Source organism: Ursus maritimus, unplaced genomic scaffold (genome assembly GCF_017311325.1).
Source record: "Ursus maritimus isolate PB19 unplaced genomic scaffold, ASM1731132v1 scaffold_9, whole genome shotgun sequence".
Lineage (NCBI taxonomy): Eukaryota > Metazoa > Chordata > Mammalia > Carnivora > Ursidae > Ursus > Ursus maritimus.
In genome coordinates this window covers 75,742,521-75,764,204 of record NW_024427107.1, presented here as the reverse complement: position 1 = coordinate 75,764,204, position 21,684 = coordinate 75,742,521, and the positions used below count along the sequence as shown (strand labels likewise).

The window sequence follows — 21,684 nt, the reverse complement described above, 5'->3', positions numbered from 1 at the left end:
GGCTACAGCGGCTGGTAGGGTCTTTCTCACATTGCGTTACCCTGTTACTCTCTCTTCTACCTCCTTCCATTTGGAAGGATCCTTGTGGTTACACTGGGTGTACCTGGGTAATGCAGAATAATCTCATTTCAAGGCCAGGTGTTCGGCAACCTTAATGCCACCTGCAAACGTAATTCTCTGTTACGGGTTCTGGAGATGAGGACGTAACTGTCTTTGGAAGGGGCATTATTCTGCCTACCTCATTATATAAAGGGCGTAGTTGATGCCACTCTTACAGATGGAAGCCCATAAGGTAAAAAATGACTGTATGTATTTATATCCCAAAAGGAGTCATGTGCAAATCGAGACAAATGTGCTGGCACACTGTCTGAAGGTTTCTACCTCCTGGTTTCCGCTTCCTTCTTCCATCCTGACGGCAACTCACTCCCTCACCCCTTGTTCACCCTCCAAGGACTTGAGTTAACTGCTCCCTTCTTCACAATGTCCTCGTGAATGACCCCAGCTAGAAGAAGGTGGATTTAAGATGGTTAAAGGAGATCCATGTGTGAAACAATGAGGTCATGCCTGGAGATGTGTTAATATTACTTACTGAATGCGTGAACTTGGACAAATCTTTTCATCTCCGGGAGGTGGTTCTCTCATCTTTAAGATGGAAATCATAGTAAGGGTATCAAAGGTTTCCTGCAGGGATCAAATGATATCATGTATGTCAGGTAGGACACGTGGTTTATGGATTTATGACCTGGCAGAAATTCATGTCAGATAAAAGAGAATTCTTAAAGGGGTTTAAGCATTCTGTTTAATCAGGGCAGAACCCAGTTGGGCCAGTCTAATTGAAACTTATTTCTTTCAACCCGTGCCTGTAACGCATCCGAAGTTCAAAATGATAACTGATTCCTTGAAGTAAGACTCAGCAACATCAAGTGCTTAAAAGGAATAAGAACTCAGACAGTGCTTTGGAATTGGGTATAAAAGGTTTTAATGTATGCAGTAAAATGTGATTCCTATGAGGTGTCACAGGCAAAAATTTTTTATTTTATTTTATTTTTATTTTTTATAATAATTTTTTTATTATGTTAGTCACCATACAGTATATCCTTAGTTTTTGATGTAAAGTTCCATGATTCATTACTTGCGTATAGCACCCAGTGCACCACGCAATACGTGCCCTCCTTACTACCCATCACCGGTCTATCCCATTCCCCCATCCCCCTCCCCCCTGAAGCCCTCAGTTTGTTTCCCAGAGTCCATAGTCTCTCATGCTTCATTCCCCCTTCTGATCACCCCCCTTTCTTTATCCCTTTCTTCTCCTACCGATCTTCCTACTTCTTATGTTCCATAAATGAGTGAAACCATATGATAATTGTCTTTCTCTGCTTGACTTATTTCACTTAGCATTATCTCCTCCAGTCCCGTCCATGTTGCTGCAAATGTTGAGAAATCGTTCTTTTTGATGGCTGAGTAATATCCCATTGTATATATGGACTACATCTTCCTAATCCAGTCATCTGTTAAAGGGCATCTCAGCTCCTTCCACGATTTAGCTATTGTGGACAATGCTGCTATGAACATTGGGGTGCATATGGCCCTTCTCTTCACTACATCTGTATCCTTGGGGTAAATACCCAGTAGTGCAATTGCTGGAACATAGGGTAACTCAATTTTAAAAATACATTTATCTCTGAATTAGAATGCTGGCTGCCCTTTGCTACTGGGTAAGTAGTTCGGTATTTCCATTGTCTTCTCTGGGTAACACCTGAGACGTTGCTTTCTCTCACAGAGGATTCATAGAGGCTGCAACAGGATTGCATACGTGGAAGTTCCTGGTCCAGGCCCTGGCAAACGATGCTGAATAAGGCTTGCACAAAGCGATAACTGCTCTAAGCACCGCCTGATAGAAAAGTGATATATCGCCTCTGGCAGGGAGTGACCCATTTTGTGTTCAGAGAAGAAGCCATTAGAATATTAAAACTGGTGGTGGTGGTGGTGGGATTTACATCTCTTCCTCTGATGATGAAATTATGGGAACACATGGGTCTTTTTATTAAAGAAACACCAGAAGTGACGTCTGGTATTTGTATCCATCAGCGTTTGCCAAGGATTGGCGTGTGGGGAGTTTGCCAGCAAGTTCGCCATTCTGTCGACACCAAGCTTGATTGTGAATGCGGTGGCCACGGTGGCTGCCCCTCATTGTTCTGCTGTCGCTGTTATTGCTCCTGTCGCTGTCGTTAATTTATGAAGCAACATTTCACGTTTTAAAGATGTTCTGTTAAAAATCCAAATTCCAGGGCGCCTGGGTGGCACAGCGGTTAAGCATCTGCCTTCGGCTCAGGGCGTGATCCTGGCGTTATGGGATCGAGCCCCACATCGGGCTCCTCCGCTATGAGCCTGCTTCTTCCTCTCCCACTCCCCCTGCTTGTGTTCCCTCTCTCGCTGGCTGTCTCTATCTCTGTAGAATAAATAAATAAAATCTTTAAAAAAAAAATCCAAATTCCTGTCTTCCCTTGAAAACCCAAAAGACCTAGCAATACGCAGTCAACCTTTCTTTTTTTTTTAATGTTTTTTTATTATATTATGTTAGTCACCATACAGTACATCCCTGGTTTCTGACGTAAAGTTCGATGATTCATTAGTTGCGTATAACACCCAGTGCTCCATGCAATACGTGCCCTCCTTACTACCCATCACCAGCCTATCCCATCCCCCACCCCCCTCCCCTCTGACGCCCTCAGTTTGTTTCCCAGAGTCCTTAGTCTCTCATGCTTCATTCCCCCTTCTGATTACCACCCCCTTTCTTCTTCCCTTTCTTCTCCTACCGATCTTCCTACTTCTTATGTCCCATAGATGAGAGAAACCATATGATAATTGTCTTTCTCTGCTTGCGCAGTCATCCTTTCTGCACAGGGGTAATTAGTGGCCGCGAAGGAGCAGGTGTCTCCTACAGACAGGTTGTCCCCCCCTGCCTCAGTCTCCCTCACACAGATATGTGAGCTGATTTGTGATCGTGCTTCCCCCACGGATTTCACGGTGGGAGTAAACTGCCTCTGTGTAACGAGCCATCACTCCCGAGGAAACGTAGAGTGAGGGGCTGGGAGCTTTTGTCATGACATGTTCATCAACTGATCAATACGTAACCTTGTTTTAGGTGTGTTTCTGTTTACAGCAGTGCTATCTATCTGTCTTTCTATCCATCCATTTATCTATCATCGATCTATCTATCCATCCATTTATCTATCATCTATCTGTCCATCCATCCATCCATCATCTATCATCTATCTATCTATCTATCTATCCATCAATGTATCTATCATCTGTCATCCATCTATGTCTCTATGTATCTGTCATCTATCATCTATCCATCCATCATCTATCCATCCATCATCTATCTATCTATCTATCTATCTATCTACCTACCTACCTACCTAATCTATCTTTGATCCACTAGCATTGAACTCATGCCAGTGGCACTAGACCTCAGGCCTGAGTGCAGCTCATCTAACAGACTGTTGTCTCTACTGGTGTCCTACATTTAGGGACACGGGGCAGGACTTCAACTCTACACTACGGGCCATTTTAAATAACAGAGTCACCAATAAAAAACACAAAAATACAAAAAAAAAGTAGCACTAAATAGACTGTGGAGGACATGTGTTTACAGCATGCGAACTAGAAACAGAAGGTAGTGTTGTCTTGCTTGAGCTCAGGTGAAACAGGTGCACGGGGGAGTCAGAACTTACCCATCTGGGAGCACATCTGCGTGACCATGGAGCCCCTGAGGTTGTAGATACGCGTTAGCAAGTAGAAGAATCCATACGTACAGAATCCGTAAATAATGACAGTCAACTGCCTGTGATCGGCACGTATTTTCTCTCACCATGTAGCTTGTCTTACAGTCCTCTTAGTGGCACGTACTGCAGGCCACGAGTGGTTAGCTTTGGTGAAGTCCAATTTATCAGTTATTTGTGTGTGTGGATCGTGCTTTTGAGGTTAAGAACTCCTCCATTATCCCTAGATTTTAAAGCCGCCTTTTATTTTTCTTCCCGAAGGTTTCATAGTTTTACAGTTTGCATGTAAGATTATGACCCACTTTGAATTAATTTTCATAGAAAGTATGAGATCGAAGTTGAGCTTTTTGTTTGGTTTGGGTTTGGGTTTGGTTTTTGCCTATGGACATCCAGTCGCTTCAGGACCATTGATTGAGAAGCCTACTTTTTCTCTATTGAATTGGTCTTGAACTTTGTCAGCAATCATTTGAGCATATGTGTGCCCTCGTTCCTGCTGGGTGGGGTTAGAAACTCAGACCCCCCCCCCATAGTCTGTACTTTTAAAAGGTGGGATTCTCATCACCATCTATTAGTAGGAAAATCTGAATCTGGCTCCCTACTCAAAGACCTTCTCTTGCCAGGTGAGGAGGGTGCTAGGTAAAGCTTGGCAGTGGTGGACATCGAGGCTCCCACTTGCTCTTTGCAGGTGTGTGTGGAGGTGAGGCCACAATTTTTGTGTCTCGTGGCTGTGTACGGCTACTACTGTCTAAGAGTTTTCTATCTTGCTAGGCTGCCCCTTTTCTGTCCTTTGACTAGAAAAAGCAGGCATTTTGGGGGGGGCGGGTTTTTTTGTTGTTGTCGTCCTGCACCCATTAGAATTTCTGGGTGGTTGGCTTCTCTCTGGGGTCTACGAGGCAAAAAGAAAATGCAGAGAACTCACCAGCATGTCTTTATCTGGACCTTGAGGTCCATAGACTGTTTGCTTTCTTCTTCATCTGTAAAAATCTTTTGTTTGTTCTATACATGCTGTCTGGAGGTTTTAGTTATGGTGGGAAGGATGGGGAAAGTATGTCTACTCCATCTTTCCTGGAAGCAGATGTCATAGCAGGTCCTTTTTTTTTTTATCATCATTTTACAAATACAGACATATGTTCAGAGAAGTTGTGTATTCAAAATCACACAGCTCCTAAATGATGTCACCCAAACTCCAGCTGTGACTCTAGCAATGGTGCTTTGCTCTACATCTCCTCTGCTTATCACACACACACGTACAACAAACACGAGCCTGTCAACAGAACCTTCTATTAGTATATTCACAGTGCAGTGTCGCCCCCAGCCATAAGCTCAATGAGCCAGCGGAGACTGATGTGTTCATGGTTCATTTTACCTCTATTTCACTTTGTTTTATTCACATCCCATTTCACAATAGGCTTGAAATCGGTGGAAGGGGAGAACAGTGTGACACCAGAAGTATTCCTGAGTGTTTGCAAGTGGAAGGGCCATAAATTGCAAAGGCAGGGACGTGGAGAAGGTGCTTGTGGCCCTGTGACGGAAGTGGCCAGATAGGAGGGTTACTGATAGTGTGGGAACCTGCACGATGTCCTGAAATGATGGAATTTGGAAATGGGAGTGATGTATTACAAATAAGGGCACAGAAATACGTTGGAGGAGTGGTTGGCAGGTCCCCCAGGCTCAGCAACCCAGCTGTTGTTTCTAAAGGAAGAGTTTGTCTGTCTCGCAACATGATAGGAACTCAGTTTTAGGGATGGGTTTTGCACCAGGCATTAAAGCTTCCATTTTCTCGTAGGATGGACTTTCCTGACTAAACAAAAGCCATGCCCCTTAATGTACCTATTCATATGGCCAACCCACTATCCCTTTCCCTCTCCCCTTTGCCACCAAACTTGTATGTGTCTCCGTGATCTCACTTCAACTCAACTTCCTTTCTCCATCATGGTCCCATCTGATCCCTCTCCCACTGTCTCTCCTCGATGCCAAGTGACTGTGCACACTGCCTAGAAACTTCTATGTTCCCTTTGGTCTTTAGGAGTAAGTCTAGGTACTTTTAGAAGAAGCCAACATTAAGAAGTCTGATCTTCATCAGCCTGTCTTCTGTTTTTTCCTTAGGTATTACCAGATCCGAATGACCTTGAAGGTGTCCTCAAGGATCCCCCACAGACTGAGCGCCTCCATCGTTGGGCAGACAGGTGAGCAGGAGGATGGCAGTGGGACACTTGTTTTCCACTGGTAAACAGTCATTTATCACTACATGCCAGCGCATAGCAGAGTGCAACGCACATAGCGACATTCAGTAAATCGTGTTGAATGTTGGATGAGTGAATTTTGGAAATGGAGGCCCACGGTTGGTGTAACCCTGTGTCTACATTGTTGCAAGGGGAACCTGGCTGAAGGAAAACACACTCTCCCAGGGTTAAACCTGTCTGTGAAGGGTTGGCTACAGTCAAGTCAGGAAGGAAGACGCTGGCAAATGGCATCCTGTTGTCAATCCCGACAATCAGCTAGTTAAAGAGGACTGATTAAGTTGGCAGTTGTGGTTGTGCTCCCCAGGCACAAGGAGGAGTCAAAATCAACACTCCCAGCTTGGGGAGAAGGATTGCCAAGGACAGCCCAGGTTCTAACCTGGAGGAGGCTGAGTATTAGTGGGCATCCGGGACTCCCAGCAGGTGCTTGATGTAATAGAGTGTTGAGTCCAAAATATAGAGCTTATTACTTGGATAGACACCAAGAGGAAATACTTACATTCATAAATTTGGGAGAATGTGTAGATCAGTCATACAGTATGAGGTAGAAAAACATAGGGATGGAGGGGGGACGTCTGGGTGGCTCAGTTGGTTAAGTCTCCACCTTCGACTCAGGTCCTGATCTCAGGGTCCTCGTATTGAGCCCCGTAGTGGACTTCCTGATCAGTGGGAGCCTGCTTCTCTCTCTCTCTCTCTCCCTCTTTCCCTCCCCACTGCTCATTCTCCCTCTCTCTGTCTCTCTCAAATAAATAAAATCTTTAAAAACAAAACAAAAAAAACCCTATAGGGATGGGAGAGAGAGAAAGGAATGAGATATGCAGACAGAGCTATGGAAAATCTGGTTAACTTTAACGATACAAGTAGAGGTAGTAAAGATTATTGTAGACATTAAATCCAGTGAAGTTGAAAGCTCTGGTCATAACTACCCTTCAGAGAATTCCTTTTGGAATTTCCCTGGCAATTGGGCCACTTCACTATTGGCAGTGATATTATGGTGAGTGGAATTGCATGCAATGAAGTACCGCCAGACTGGGGGTGTAGACGCAGTGGTTGGCTTAACTCCACCTGCAGGAGGCGTGGGCGGCGTGGGGCAGAGCAGGCTACTCAGACCACACAGGATGACATCAAGGACTGCTGTGGTTTACAGGCAGTAGGTTCACCAGAGCCTGTGGTCTAGAAATAGAAAGATGCTGGAAACCACCCGTTCCTCCTCTGACTCTGGGCAGAGTTAAGTGTCAAGTACTAGGCAAGTCACCCCCTTTCCAGGGCATTCCTTGTCTTCCACTCTGCTCCTCTCTGGGCAATGGAGACTGGCGGGCCCCTGGTCTCCCATGTCCCGTGTGCATTCCGGAAGCCTGCGGTTCCCTGCTCTGCTGCTGCTGTGGAGCGCCCCATCTCCACCCCACTTTCTGCCAGCAGACGGTTGGTGGGATTGGCAGAGGGAGTAGGAATCCTGCCATTGCATGAACTCCTGTGTGACCCCAGGCATTGGCAACTTGAAATTTAATTTCCTCACCCCCAAAATGAGGACAAAAACCCATCCTTTGTAGTGTTCTTGTCTTAGAGATTATAAAGGAGAAGGATATTTTACAGTCCCAGAGATGATACAAGTCCATTGCCAGGAGAGAAACTGGCCCAATGTCAGGGTCCAGTCAGTCTGACCTGTGAGTGGCCACATAGTCGGGTCTGCGGGGCTAGGTGTATTCTCAGGGATGAAGCTGGGACCTGGAAATCGGGTGGGATCTGCACCCCAGCCCACCTGCCCACAGGCATCCCCAGGTACCTGACAAGGACTCAGTTCCTTCCCTGTGACTCTAGCGCCTGAGCTCTGTTCATTCACCAGCGGAGCCTTCTCTCGGAGCTGGTGGTCCCCATCACCCACCATGGGGACCCAGAGGGCTGTTGGATATCCAGCCACCGGCAGAGCCCGGCAAGGGGCTTGGGGAGAGGAAGACTTTCCACGCAGAAACAAAGACAAATGAAATGCAGTTTAGGGGAGGGAAAAAAAAAAGCTTTTCTTCTTCTTTGGTCTGACTTGACACAGGGATAACTGGGGTACACTTGCTATGCCCTTGGAATATACACGAGCATACTGTTTAGGACGGAATGCTAACATAGAGGCCAGCAATAATTACCATAAGGATTGCTCCATGAGTGAGCAAGAGATAGCATTCATGATTTCTTACTCGAGGTGAATTTCCAGTTGCATTATTTTCAGTTAGATATCACTGCATTGCCAAAAACTTAGTGGTTTAAAACCATGATTTATTCTCGATGTTTTGAGTTGGCTGGCCTCAGCCAGGTCATTCATGTGCTGCTTTCTGCTGCGGTTTCTGCAGAGAGGGTGGGTTGTCGGAGATCATGACATCAGAGGTGTCTGATCCTTGGTTGGCATGGCTGGACTGCTCAAGGGAACGGCTGAGCTTGTTTCCAGTCGGGTGGTCCAGCCTCTCACATGGTGGCTCAGGTCACTGAAAGAAAGAGGGGGAGTGAGGGGAGAAAGGAGATTCTAGGTCTCTGACAGTCTGGGCTGGGAACTGGCACAGGGTCTCTTCCCCACATTGCATTGGTCAAGGCCGGGTGCAAGGCCAGCCCACATCAAGGGGAGGGGAATATACACCACCCCTGATGAGCGCCCTCTGCAGGCAGAACAATGAAAGAGGTTTTAACAGTCGTGTTTGCATGATTTCCATCACCTGCATGTAGTTCTAAGTAAGCAAAAAGAAAGAAAAATAGATGTTTAGACAATAAGGTAGGATATACTGAGAAACAACCAGAAGGCATCAAAGCACATGGGACCTAATGATGTCTTTGACATTCATTAGTGGAGTGGTCTTGCAGGGACACATGATTTAATTTGGCTCTTTTGTTCCATTTATCTCTAAAACAGAAAAGGTTTGCTGTGTCTAGAAGCACAGAATTCAGTAGTGGTGAGAGCCACAGACTCTGGGCTTTCCAGGTTCAAATCCTACTTTCAACACTTCTCTGCTGTGTAGATTTAGAAAAGGTTTTTGATATGATTGATGGATGGATTGATTGATTTTTGGGTTCCTCACCTGCAAAGTGGGGCTGGTAAGAGGTACCTACCTTCTGGGTTTGTGTTAAGGATTGAATGAATTATGCAAGGAAATGCCTGGAACAGTGTCTGGCACAGAGTAAGTGCCTGGAGTAAGTGTCCCTGTTGTGCACACAATGGTTATCGGAGGGGCTCGCAGTTTTCCGAGGGAGACAGAGAAGTGTCCCACGAGTCCAGCAGAGGTGGACGGTGAGATGGGGTCCCAAGTGAGATCTGGAATTGGGAGCAGATGTTGGCTCAGCAGGCAAAGGTAGGAAAGGATGATCTGGGGAGGTGTAGCAAGATGACTGGGGCCTGAGCAGTGCAGGGGTGAGCACAGAAGTGGGGTGGCAGGGGGCGCCTGGGTAGCGCAGTCGTTAAAAGCGTCTGCCTTCGGCTCAGGGCGTGATCCCGGCGTTCCGGGANAAATAAATAAAATCTTAAAAAAAAAAAAAAAAGAAGTGGGGTGGCAGGGCCGACGGAGGAAGAGAAAGCACTGCGGGGGACGGGGATGGGGGGGCACGCCATGCGGACCAAGCACTCGGACTTCCTTGCCGCGGGTTGGCTGGATGAAATGAGAACACTCCAAAGACACAAACCCAATGCTGTTCAAACGCGACGTGTTGTCTCATAAATGAAGGGGCAGAATTAGACATTTTTGTTCTCTTCTTCAACATGTCCATCCCCTGGTGGCCACATCATGTAGAGATCGTTTCAGTTAGGCAGACGACTTCGATACTGCTTCTCGAGATGGGAAACAATTGCTCATTGAATTTTCTGGGCTTGATGTTTATGGTGAGATTCTGTAAATAAGAGAAAATTAATAATTCCCCGTGTGAGACGCAGCCCTTACCTGCACGCCACTGTGTTTCCTTTCATTGATTTGGGGAAGTTTTCTTCTTGTCTGAGTGAAATGCGTGTCTTATAGAATAGACTGTGATGGGCTCTGAACTCAGAAGGGACCGTCCCCCGGGCATTCTGGAAAGATCCCAGCATTACAGAACAGACATGTGTGCAGTCGGCTGACTGCCCAGCCAGGGTGACAGGTGTCCCATCTGCTCCTGGAACTGGGGGCAAGGCACAGAGGGGGCAAATTCTCCATGGCCATGGGAACAGTGGGGGGTGTTTGACCCTGGTGTCCAGTGGGAATTTAAAGTCCACGGCGTCTTGGTCATTACCAGAAATAGAAAAGTATAAATTACAGGCAATCCTGTCACGACCCACCAAGGCCAGGACATCTCCGGGCTGTCCCCAAACCTTTCAGATGCCTCTTATAAACCAAAGTACCGGGACCTGAGACATACAGAGATGAATTTTGGTCACTTAAAATGTGAGGCTTCCTGTGTAACAGGAAGAGAAACCAGAAGTAAGAAACTTTAAAATGTGATTTGCTCGCCTCACAGCCTTGCTTACCTTTCGTGGGTCTCTCAGAACGGTCACCTCGTCTTTCCTGAGGTCTGGGCTGCGAGTACTCGGCATGTCCGTGCCTGTGAATAGATATTAAGTCTACTTAATTGTGATGATTCCCTTCCACCCAGATGGTGCTATTTTAATAGATTTTGCCATCTCTTCCTCCCTGGAGATGTTAGAAAACATTCCCCTGTGGTGGGGGAGGGGTGACCACTGAAGTCAGAGAGGGCAACAGAAAAGGCATCCTCTCATCACGGCTCATCAAAGCCAGAGAGAAGATAGCACGGGAAATCGTGGAAATGTATAGAAATTACCACGATTAGTTTTAGTAACGCTTTGAGAGGTGATTTCCATTAAGTAGAAGCATTTAAGAATTTCACCATGTAGGGGACGGCGGGGGGGGGCATTTATTCTTTAAATGAATCAATATAATTTCTTTTCAGGGTCCATTAAAGTGCACCTAAATATCAAATATGCCTGTTTTCATGGAGAATACTAAGCAGGTATAACAGTCGCGCTCCCAGGCTCTGAGTACCCACCTGGGGTCAGAGAAGAGCGCTGCTCGGGGCTGTCAGAAGGATGTCTCTGGTGAAGCCCAGATTTGAGCCATGTTCTCTCACCTGTTTGGCTTCTGAGAGCAGCAGTCAGCTCAGAAACACTGAAGCCCAGGTCCCTCACTTTTGACCGCCTGGACAGGCAGGAGTCTTCTCTGCCAGGTGGCCCTGTAACCCAGCTGTTACTGGGCCAAGCCCGGTGTCGCCCCTCCTTTGTCCTTGAGATGGCATCTTTAAGCCTGCTTGACCAGCAGGGCTGTCCTTGGGAAGCTCTCTTCAATCTGCTCTGTCTCTGCCTCTGCTCTTGCTGTTCCTTCCACTCTGAATGCCTGTCCCTCCCTCCCTCCCCCTTGGGTCCAGGAGACTGGCAGAAGGAACTGATGCAGCTTCTGGGAGGGAGAGGTCCCCCCGCATCGAAATTACCAGTTACCCATCTGAGCGTCCTTCTCACAACTGCACACACACACACACACACACACGCGTACCTCCCCCATTGTTGTGCTTCTCCCACACCATTTCAGCGTGTTCTCATTCCCCACACCTGCAACTTGGCTTTGGAGGACTTCCCCAGGTTGCTGGAAGCACTTTGTTCAAGATTGGAACTTGCCCGAGCCTCTGAATCCCACTGCCCCTCACAGCCGTTCCAACCCCTGCCCGCACCCATGATTCTTAGTACAGGGACAGGGAAGCCCCGTGCCTTGTCTCACGATGGGACAAGCTGAGATGTTACTCATATTCCAGAGTCCCCTGCAGGATCAGGCCGGTCCCCTTCTTGGGGGACCTTTGCTGAAATGCACCCATGTCTGCCTCCCCCGCCTTTCCCTGCCCCGTGTTCCCCGTGCTGCTCTCACCGGAGCACATCCATAGTAAGTCACCAGCCCATGAGCCCTTGTCTCTAGGTCTGCTGCTTTATCAACTGTATCCAGAAACCATTAGAAATTGTACAACAGTTAGTTGTATTATAGAAAGTGGAGTGTGAAGTTAACCAGACCTGAGTTCACCTGGGTTCCTTGTGACCCTGTGCCAGGAGCCGCTGTGCGTAGCCCCCTCTGTAAACGGAGTAATAGTGATAGAAACAACCCCATAGGGCTGCTTTGGGGATCAGGGAACGTGCCTGGATACACCAGGAGCCCCCACGTGCACACACACCAGCTCACGGGCTCCTTGCTTCAGCTGCCCACCACGTGTGGCAGGAATAATCTCCCCGTCCACCCCGGAGTAGGTGTGCATTCTGTGGAGACACTCAGCCTCAAACCCGTTTCTGAAAGTCGGCCGTGTGAGGCTGTTGAAGCAGAGCCTGCTGGCAGACCCTGCTCTCTCGGGGCTCTGGCGTGGTGCTGGGGGGACCGAGGGGCTGAGTGACAATGACAGAGAGAATGATGCGGGCCTAGGAGGAGAGAGGCCTGGCTGCTCAGGGCTTGGGCAGCTTCCCCGCCAGGGCCTCTGTGCTCTCTTGCCAGGTCTGACTCCGTCAGGCACACCTGACCTCCAGGGGTCCTGGCTTCTGGCCTGGGGTCGTCGGGGCTAATCTCTTTGTGTTCAGAGAGCAAGGAAAGCCCCCCAGCAGGTCCTCAGGGCCTCAGCCCACCTGGCGTCAGCACAGCTGCACCTGCTGTTTCCCCCACACGGAGTGAGGCTCCTCCCCCAGGCAGCAGCGCCACCAGCCCGCACCTGCGTGTGTGGGGGCAGCTTGCCCCTGGCCAGCATGAGTTAGGGACGGGCACCGGAGAGAAAGGTGGGGGTAAGTGAGGGACCCCTGATGCACGTGGCAGAGACAATGGGACACAAGCTTCAGAGTAGCCTTCCCTGGGGGCCGGGGAGAGAACAGCGTCGGGCTAGGGCACTACACACACGTGCTGCGGACCAGCCGGCTGGGTCCGACTCACACCGGCTGACCTGGAACCTGCTGCTGCCCTCCCTGGGCCTCACCTTCCTCTTCTGTAAAATGGGAGCCATCCTCCTCATCCTTCTTCATGGAGTCCTGAGAATTGACAATGTGAATATTATGAAAGGGAGATTGACATCTTAAGCGCTCAATACATTCTGGATCTTTTTAATTTTATTGAAGAAGCCAGAGTCAGACACGGGTGAAATCTATATGGACTGAAACAGTAGCCCTGATGGGGTTTTGCTTATTCTGTAAATGCTCCTTGAGTGTTTCCTGCATGCCCTGTGCTGTCCCCAGAGCTCTCAGAACTCCCAGAGGCCACCCCCCCCCCACCATGTTGCCTTCCCGGGTGAACTTCCCATCACTGGAGGTAGGTTCCCAGCTGGGATTTCCATCATGGTTTGAGACCTTGGCAATGAAGACAATATTATAAGATAGTGTATGTTGATTCCTAGTCATTCTAGTCTTATGAAAATGAGGTCGCTTTTTACTGCATTTGTGTGTGGGGGGAGGATATTCAGGGATGTAAGCAAATCTTCCATGAAGAGGATGATGCTTAAAACCCTGGGACCATGTTGCTTTATTCTGTTCTAACTTCCTGGTGCCTATCACCATGCCTGGAACATAGTTGGTGTTCCCTGTACGTTTATTGAATTAATGAATGAAAGATCAGGGAATGGAATGTGGACCAAAGAAAGAAAGAAAAGAAGCTGAATTCCATGCAGTTAAAAAAAACATAGGGAGCTCTCGAAGGCTCAGCAATACAGGGAGGAAGCATCCCAATGGAGAAGACTGCTGTTTCTGTTCTCAATTAATAGTCATTAAGCTGTTGTTTTAAAAAAAAAATGATTATTTGGAAAACAGTGAAGTGTCCAAGAGGCAAGACAACCTCTTTCTGATTTGGCCACATGGTATCTGAGAGTCTAAGAATGAACCAAGTTGTGTGGAATTGGGAGTATCCATGAGGGAGATGTCTGGGAGGGGAGGGACCCCCTCAGGCCTCCAAGTGTGGGGACCGCACCCTGCGGGATCCCTGAGGGATCCAGTTTCTAGATGCCCCCTCTCACCCCTCCTAAGTCCACTCTAAAAGTGACATGAGATGGGAAGCAGAGAAAGTATCAGAGAGGAAATTGACATGGACACACAAGATGAACTTGGTACTCTGTGAGAACCTTGGAATTCTGTAATTGTAGCTAATAAGTTGATCCTAATGGCAGATAATTGGATGGTTTCATCTTCTCTGCTCAGTGAATTAGAGCTAGGTGAAGAAATGCTGAAGTCTTACCACCTTAACATAAGGGACCGGTTCCCTGAGGGTGGACCTGCTTGGCAGAGGGTCCTCATTCTTGACCTGCCCACAGGTGCATTTTCACCTGGTGCTGATGGAAAAGGTATAATCATCAAAGAAGTATTTGTTTCTGAGCTAGCCGCAGTGGTTGAGCACATGAAATTGTGACCGCCATGAATAGCGGGGACCCTCACTCTCTGCGGTCCAGACTCGCCCGGACATGCGGCCCAGCTGGGCCCAGGGCTCTGTCTCCACCATGAAGAATGATCAAGTCTGTCCTGGCCAGTATTTCCACAGTGAAAATGAGGGAGTCTGTGCCCCGTGACATGTGGGTTTTTTTTTTTTTTTAATCCAAGGGATCATGGATACGTATATCAGAACCCCTGGAATAGAGGGAGGGGGAGCATTCTCAAGGCCAAATTCCTGCTGAGGGAGATTCTGCACCCCCCACACTGGGTCTTGAGAGCAACTTTAGAACCTCCGGCTGGTTGGCCCCAGGCGCTCTGACTTTTGGTGACCCCCTTCACTTCCTAGGAGATGTGGAAATGTACCAATTTCCCACGTTGAATACACATTGTGTTCTGTAAAATTTGTTTTTATTTTATTTATTATTTTTTATTTAGAGAAAGAGAGAGAGTGTGTGTGTACAACCTGGGGGGAGAGGGGCCGAGGGAGAGGGAGAGAGAATCCCAAGCAGGCTCCACACTCAGCGTGGACCCCGACATGGGGCTTGATCTCATGACCCTGAGATAATGACCTGAGCCGAAATTAAGAGTCAGACACTTAAATGAGCCACCAGGTGCCCCTAAATTTTGGTTTTAAAATTAATTCGTTCCAAATAACTATTTGTGAACTGTTGTGATTTTTCTTCATACTTAGATGAAATGTTGCAAAGTAAGACAGTCTCCCTTTAAGGTCTTTGCAAATGCACTGTAACATTTATAAAGACTAAATGTGCCCAATGTATTATTTCAAGGAAATTTAATGAAGTGTTTATATGTCGAATCCCATTCTTTTGCTTTTTTTTTTTTTTAAAGATTTTATTTATTTGTTTGACAGAGATAGAGACAGCTAGCGAGAGAGGGAACACAAGCAGGGGGAGTGGGAGAGGAAGAAGCAGGCTCATAGCGGAGGAGCCTGATGTGGGGCTCGATCCCATAACGTCGGGATCACGCCCTGAGCCGAAGGCAGACGCCCAACCGCTGTGCCACCCAGGCACCCCCCATTTTTTTGCTTTAATCTCAACCATTAGGCCCTTGGGCAGCTTGGAGACTCCAGGCATCCTGACAATGGTGGCCAAGCCATAAGGCAGCCCCAGCTGATGGGCCGGTGTCCTACATACGGGGCATGGTCCAGATTCACTGGACAAGTTGAATCAGTGGCCATTTCAATAATAAAAAAGTGAAACTTTCTATTTCCACATTTATTTTAAGAACTAAGTTTCAACCATGCCAGTAGGACAAATTGGGCCTTGTGCCAGAGACCGAATAGTGGGGTTCTAAGGGCCTTTGAAGGCAGAGAAAGCTGGACTCACATCTCAGCTCAGTCTCTTATGGGCTTTGTGCCTCCGGGCAAGTCACTTGATCTTCCCAAATTTCAGGTCTTTTATCTGTAGGGTGAGGATCATAATTTGTACCTCACAGCACGCTTAAAGGCTGAAGTCGGCCTTCCCCGCAGTGTGGTGTTAACACGGATATTGGCTAGTAATCGTATGGGATTGTGAGTGACGCAGACGTGGCACATCAGGTGTTAAGCCAGATGTAAGATGACTTTTCACTCGCATTAAACTCCAGATGCGGGCAGACCACACTGGCACGGTGTCGTCACGTGGCCGCCAGACCCTGAGCTCCGGCTGTCTCCTGCTTCCTCTTCCTGACAAGCAGCCTCCACTATCGAGACCCCCTTAGGGTCCAGGCTGACTCCTGAAGTTCTGGCCGTGGCATGCGAGCCACAGGCTGTGGGGAGAGGAGAAGCGCAGGGAGGGTGTGCAGTCCCTTCCTTTTCCCGGGATCAGTGGTGGGGCTAGTGGGGTTCCTATATCTCGTTTACTAGGATTTATTTCTCAGGCCCCACCTGAGAAACAGAGACGCCGAGAAGAGCGGCCTTTGAGGTGGGCACCATTCTAGGTTTGTCTCTGGGAAAGAAGAGCCTTTGATTCGTCCTCTGTCACTAGCGGCCTTTGCCCTGAGACTGCCGGGAATCAAGATGAAGATGGCAGACCTGTGAGATAATGGTCCTGAGGCGTAATCCCTATAGAAAACTGTCTTCATTTTCCGTTTTCTTTCAAGGCTGTGTTTAATTCAAGAAAAAAAATGTGTTTTAGGATAATAAACCTTTGCTAATTTTCCTTTTTTTGTAGCAAGGAGAGCAGGGGCAGAATCACCCCCATTGTCAGGAGTATCTGGCTAGACTTTAATGACACTGATTTGTTTTGCTAAAGGAGGAAAGACATGCTGCAAAATCACTGTATGCGTTTATTTGGGGTCTTAGGGATTGCAATCTGGGAGATGCAGAGACAGCCGAAGTCCGGCATGCTCTGAGCTGTAGGCAGGAGGCAGGGTTTTGAAGGCAAAGAGATGCAAGCTTCCATAAAGTGTTTGAAAGACTCACGATTGGTTCTGACAGTATTAAAACTGTCACGTGATTGGCTGTTTAGTTAACAGCGTTGCATGATCTCTGTTTCAGTCCAAAGTGTGAGATGTTTTCTAGGATATGTTACCCTTATTGCTCAGTCCCGAGGACCAGGATGTTTTCCAGGATGGAGCTAAGCTGCGGTTGTCCAAAGTCAAAAGTCCATTTCCCAACTGGTGTGGACGTGCCTGGGTTCCATCCCCACTCCACTGTAAACAGAGTCCCCGAGCCATGCTTACTCCATTGTGACTCATACGTTCCACCAATCTCTCCTAGAAAGCAACAACGGCTTTGTTTTTATTTAAAAGAATGATGCCGATTTCCCTTTAAGTTAAATTTTAAAGCAGAACAAATTTTTGCAAACAAATGTTAAGTAATGCCAGTAGAGGTAGTCTGGGGATATAGTAAAAATCATCCATGTTTTATGTAAATAACTGAAGTTGGGTAATTGGCTACATTAAATCCATTGGTAGACATAAAGTTCCCAGCTCAGTGTCTGAACAGTTACATTGTACTGTGAGCCATTTTTATTTCCTGAAAGAGCAAGATTCAAAGGTACTCTCAGTTTTATAGAGTGCCTCTGATTCATTGCCCTATTTATATGTGCCCAGTAAATAAATTAGGAAAATATTACTTGGGACAATGGTACAGAGCAAAATTCTCCCACAGAGGCAGGCAATTTGAACGAGATACATTTTAAACCAGACCCGGGGTGTCCTGGAGAGTGGGGTTTACTAGATCAGGAATTCCCACAAATTGGCTTTCAGTGCGTCTGTCCAACATGTCCCTTCTTTCCAAAGACAGCCAGAGACAAGAGGATGGGATTCATGTTAAAAGTTTTCTCATGCAGGAAAATTAACAGAAAATGCTCCTCTTACTTTTTTTGTATTTATATTGTATTTGGGCCATTGCAGAAACCGCATTTCCCATTTCGTCTTGTTAGCTAATTGGGCCCATGTCAAGGGAGAAGCCAGGAGGAATGCACTGCCTCTCAAGTGTGCTTTTACTCAGAATGCTCTTGAAGGAAGAGCCCGAGAGTTTTGTTTTTCAACGTTGCATTCTTCTTTTACCTTTTTGGTAATAGTACATCCACTTTGGGTGGGCAGTAGGCTGTAAAGACTTGACTTACCTTGACCCAGCATGTACATATCCTCGGGGGAAGGTTGAAATCTCCACGCGCAGAACCGTCAGCCACAGCTTCCATCTCTGAGCAATGCAGTGTCCCTCTCCAGCACTCCCACGGGTCAGGTCACCACTGCCAAAGGCCGACCTTTATAACCTGCTCACAGAAGCCAGAGGACTAATTTTTACTTGTGGATAATTCAGATGGTGTTAGTTCCCTGCTCAGAATCCACAGATGATGATGACGAGGATGGTGGGGACAGTGGGGAGCAGCAGTGGCAGCTAATGTTTATATTAGCTATAAACTAATATTTATATTATCTATATATAATATAATATATATATTAATTATATATAATTAATGCTTGATAGGCTCCGGGCACTGCTCCCGCTCTTTGCAAATATTCACTTCTTCACAACAACTCTAGAGGGGAGGTACTGTTGTCATCCCCATTTTCCAGGTGGAAATACTGACGGAAACCCCTGGGGAGCGGTGGGGTCAGGATCCCATCCCAGGCAGTCTGGCTCTTACCTACAACATTGTATCACTTCTTGTATACCTTGGAGCAAAATACAAACTCACTGGCAGGTGCTGGTTGGTGCCGTTTGATCTGATCCGGGACTTGCCCCTCCCACTCATCTGCTGCCCCTCCGCCCCAGCCCTCGTACTTTTCCCTGGATGCACCAAGCCCATTCCCAGCTCGAGCTCCTGGACTTGCGGTTCCCTCCACCTGGATTCTGGCTTGCTGTTTCGGTGTCAGCTCGATGGCACCTCCTCAGACAGGCCTCTTGCCTTAGGTTTCTGACTAGATTTCCCGTTGTCACTCAGTTCCCTATTCTGCTTTAGTTTTCTTCAGACAACTTCAGCTGATTTTATCATATCCTCATTTATTGTCGGTATCTTCTCTAAGATGTAACGGTAATGCCCACTTTTAGTAAATCATTACTGAGTGCCTTCTATGCGCCAGGAAATAGAATATTTTAAATATTTTGTGTATGGGAACGTACTTAACTCATTACACCCCTACAGGTGTGGCCCCTCCTCCCCCCTTAGTGCTGGAAACAGGACCTGTAACAAACAGCAGCTGAAGGAAAACATCAGCTATGTTGAGAAATGGCCCTGCCACCCAGCATGTCCAGCAAGAGGGTCTGCACTTCACCTTGAATCCCTCCCCCGCTGTCACCGCTACACTGAATCAGATTTCAAGTTCCATCAGTTGGGACTTTCTCCTTCTTGGCTCTCTTGGGGCCCCTCCACACCTCATGACATAGCTATGGCTCAGGTTCCCATTCTTCTTTCGTGGGCTCAGCCTCCTCACTGACCCTCCTCCCTGTGCACCCCCAGAATCCACCAGTCATGCACAGGAGCACTGTCAGAGTCGTGACAAACCAGGCCTGCAGGGCTGCCCGGCCCATGTTCCGTGGATGGGCTTAAAGGACATTGCATATGCCATCCCAATTCTACTACTTAAATATTTTAAACTTTCATAAAAGAGGCAGCGAATGAAATGTTTGTGTTATTATCTCAGTCTACTCCAGTCTATCTGGGTCTGAATCCTGGTTCCACCTCTTTGAAACAGTGAACCAAGTACCTGGTGCCTCAGTTTCTCTGTACGGAAATGAGAGCGGGGCAGAACCTCCCTCCCAGAGTCACGTCGAAGGTTCAGTTAGGTAACACGAGTCCCCAAGGGGGGGTCTCAGATGTCAGCTGCTGTCATCCTCGTCACCGTCATCAGCCCGTGCTGGACTTGCCTTTCTCTCCGGCCATCTTTCAGCCATGCGTCACTGTGGGAGGGACGCAGCAGGTGCACACGTCCGGTCACATGACCTGGTGCCAGCAGACACCCCCTCCGTGGCTCCCGCACGTGACGGGCACGGATGCCAGGCCCAGATGCCGCAGCTGCTCAGCACAGATTGGCGCCGTGATGTGACAACAGACGGCAGCCCAGGTCATGGTTATATTGTATCACATGCAATGTCAGCATTTACTTTGAGCTCCCCTTGCTTCCTATTTGACTTTAATATTCATGAGGAAGAGCATGAGCATTTGTTGGATATAATCAGAGAGAGAACTTTCCAACAGAAATCAATGACGAACCTTTGTCTTCCAATCAGTTTCAGGGCTCTTGAAATATCAAGGGAGATAGTGATCTTGGGAGTTAAAATGAAAAACAGAACCAAAGCCAGTGTTGGGGATAAAGGATAGGAGCAATCAGGCATTTATCACACCGACACTTATAAACAGTAATTATTGTAAATGTTAAATATACTGTATCTTATGCAATCAGGGGAAAAGCAAAGCTTGCCTGTGCCTCCTTAGCTGTTGATTCCAAACTTGCATGTCAATCAGAATGGCTTCTTGATTTCATTGATTTTCTTTCACAAATGTTATACATTTGCAAAGTATGAACCAAATGACATTAATAAAACCATGCTTCCACGTTTTACAGATTCGACTTCCATATCAGATTGAGTTGGGAGGGAGGAGAGGGGACTCCATCGCCTAAAAATAATTCAGCGTGACAGCGTGCACGAATGCCTGAGTGCAGGGAAGTCGGAGCTGGCTCCAGGGAGGCTCTGAGCTGTGGTTAATCCACGCGGAGCCATCAGCGAGCAGCCAGAGGTTCGAGCCAGCGGTGCAGACACGTGAGTGCACGTGGAGGTTTCTGCGGCTGGTGGAACGTCCAAGGGTGGACAGATGGAAAGAGGCTCATGAAGAGGCTCAAGGAGGAGCTGAGAGAAAAAGACCAGGGAGGGATTGGATTTCAAAGAGGAGGTCCCAGTCTCAGGGCCAGAGTTCAGGTTTCTGATAGGAAGCGGGAAGCATCCAATAGCAGTAAATTTCTAAACTTTGGCTTCAAGGTCTTTGAAATCAAACTTTCCGAGTTATCCTGACATGTGTCCTGGCTTGGCCGGGACTGCTTCCTGTCCCCCTTCTCTTTCTGTGGTCCCCACCCATGGGCTTATGCCCCTTCCCTGGTGAAATCCTACTGGATCATCAAATTCCCCAGCTCTGTTTCCTCTTCCCATTTTCACAGAGCCTTTTATCCTCCAGGCAGGAGTAATCTCGCCTCTTATAATCTTTTCCTAATGTTTTATCTGAATATCCCGTAGGTTCTTACCGCTTCTGACCACGTGTGTGTGTGGCATATGGATTAGCACTCCCCCGAACGTGCTGGCACTAGAATATAGGACATTTGCGTGTATCTCCCTCTGTCTCCCCTGCCCTTCGCCCCTTTACTCCCAGTCTGCCTTCAGAACTTTGCCCACAGGCCGCTTGCCCTGGGAAGTCTCCCCTGGCCTGGCTGCGTGCCGGGTGCCTCTGCTCCGTGGCATGCATGACTGCCATCATGTACGTGTGTGCAAATACCGGGCTCTTCCCTTGGTCCCTGCGGTTTCAAGCTCGGTGAAGGCAGGAACCATGTGCTCCTGTGTATTCTCAGCACATGACCCACCACCCAATGGTCTCCATCAGGGCCAGCAGCCTTGTTCTATAGGTAAGAGGACTTGTGTCCTCTATAAAGTCGTAGCTCCCGAGACAAAGCCACCATGGGAACACGCATGCCAGGTTCTCAGCCTGGCATCCTTCTTAACAGGCTGGACTGTCCCTCTCACCTAGGAACACTGTCTGAGAAATCTGTCCCCTGGGAGCCTTTACCGCATTGGGTGCCAGTCCTCCTTGGGCTTCTGCATGGGAGGGACCCGAGCCAG

General features: G+C 47.8%; 1 protein-coding gene across 1 annotated transcript in view; it reads left to right on the top strand.

Moving 5' to 3' along the window:
* FAM135B (family with sequence similarity 135 member B) overlaps positions 1–21,684 on the top strand; it is a 179,489-nt gene that overhangs the window by 36,906 nt on the left and 120,899 nt on the right. The window contains exon 2 of the mRNA XM_008684168.2: positions 5,892–5,971. Coding sequence (XP_008682390.1) covers positions 5,892–5,971 — 80 coding nt within the window. The remainder of the gene's footprint in view (positions 1–5,891; positions 5,972–21,684) is intronic.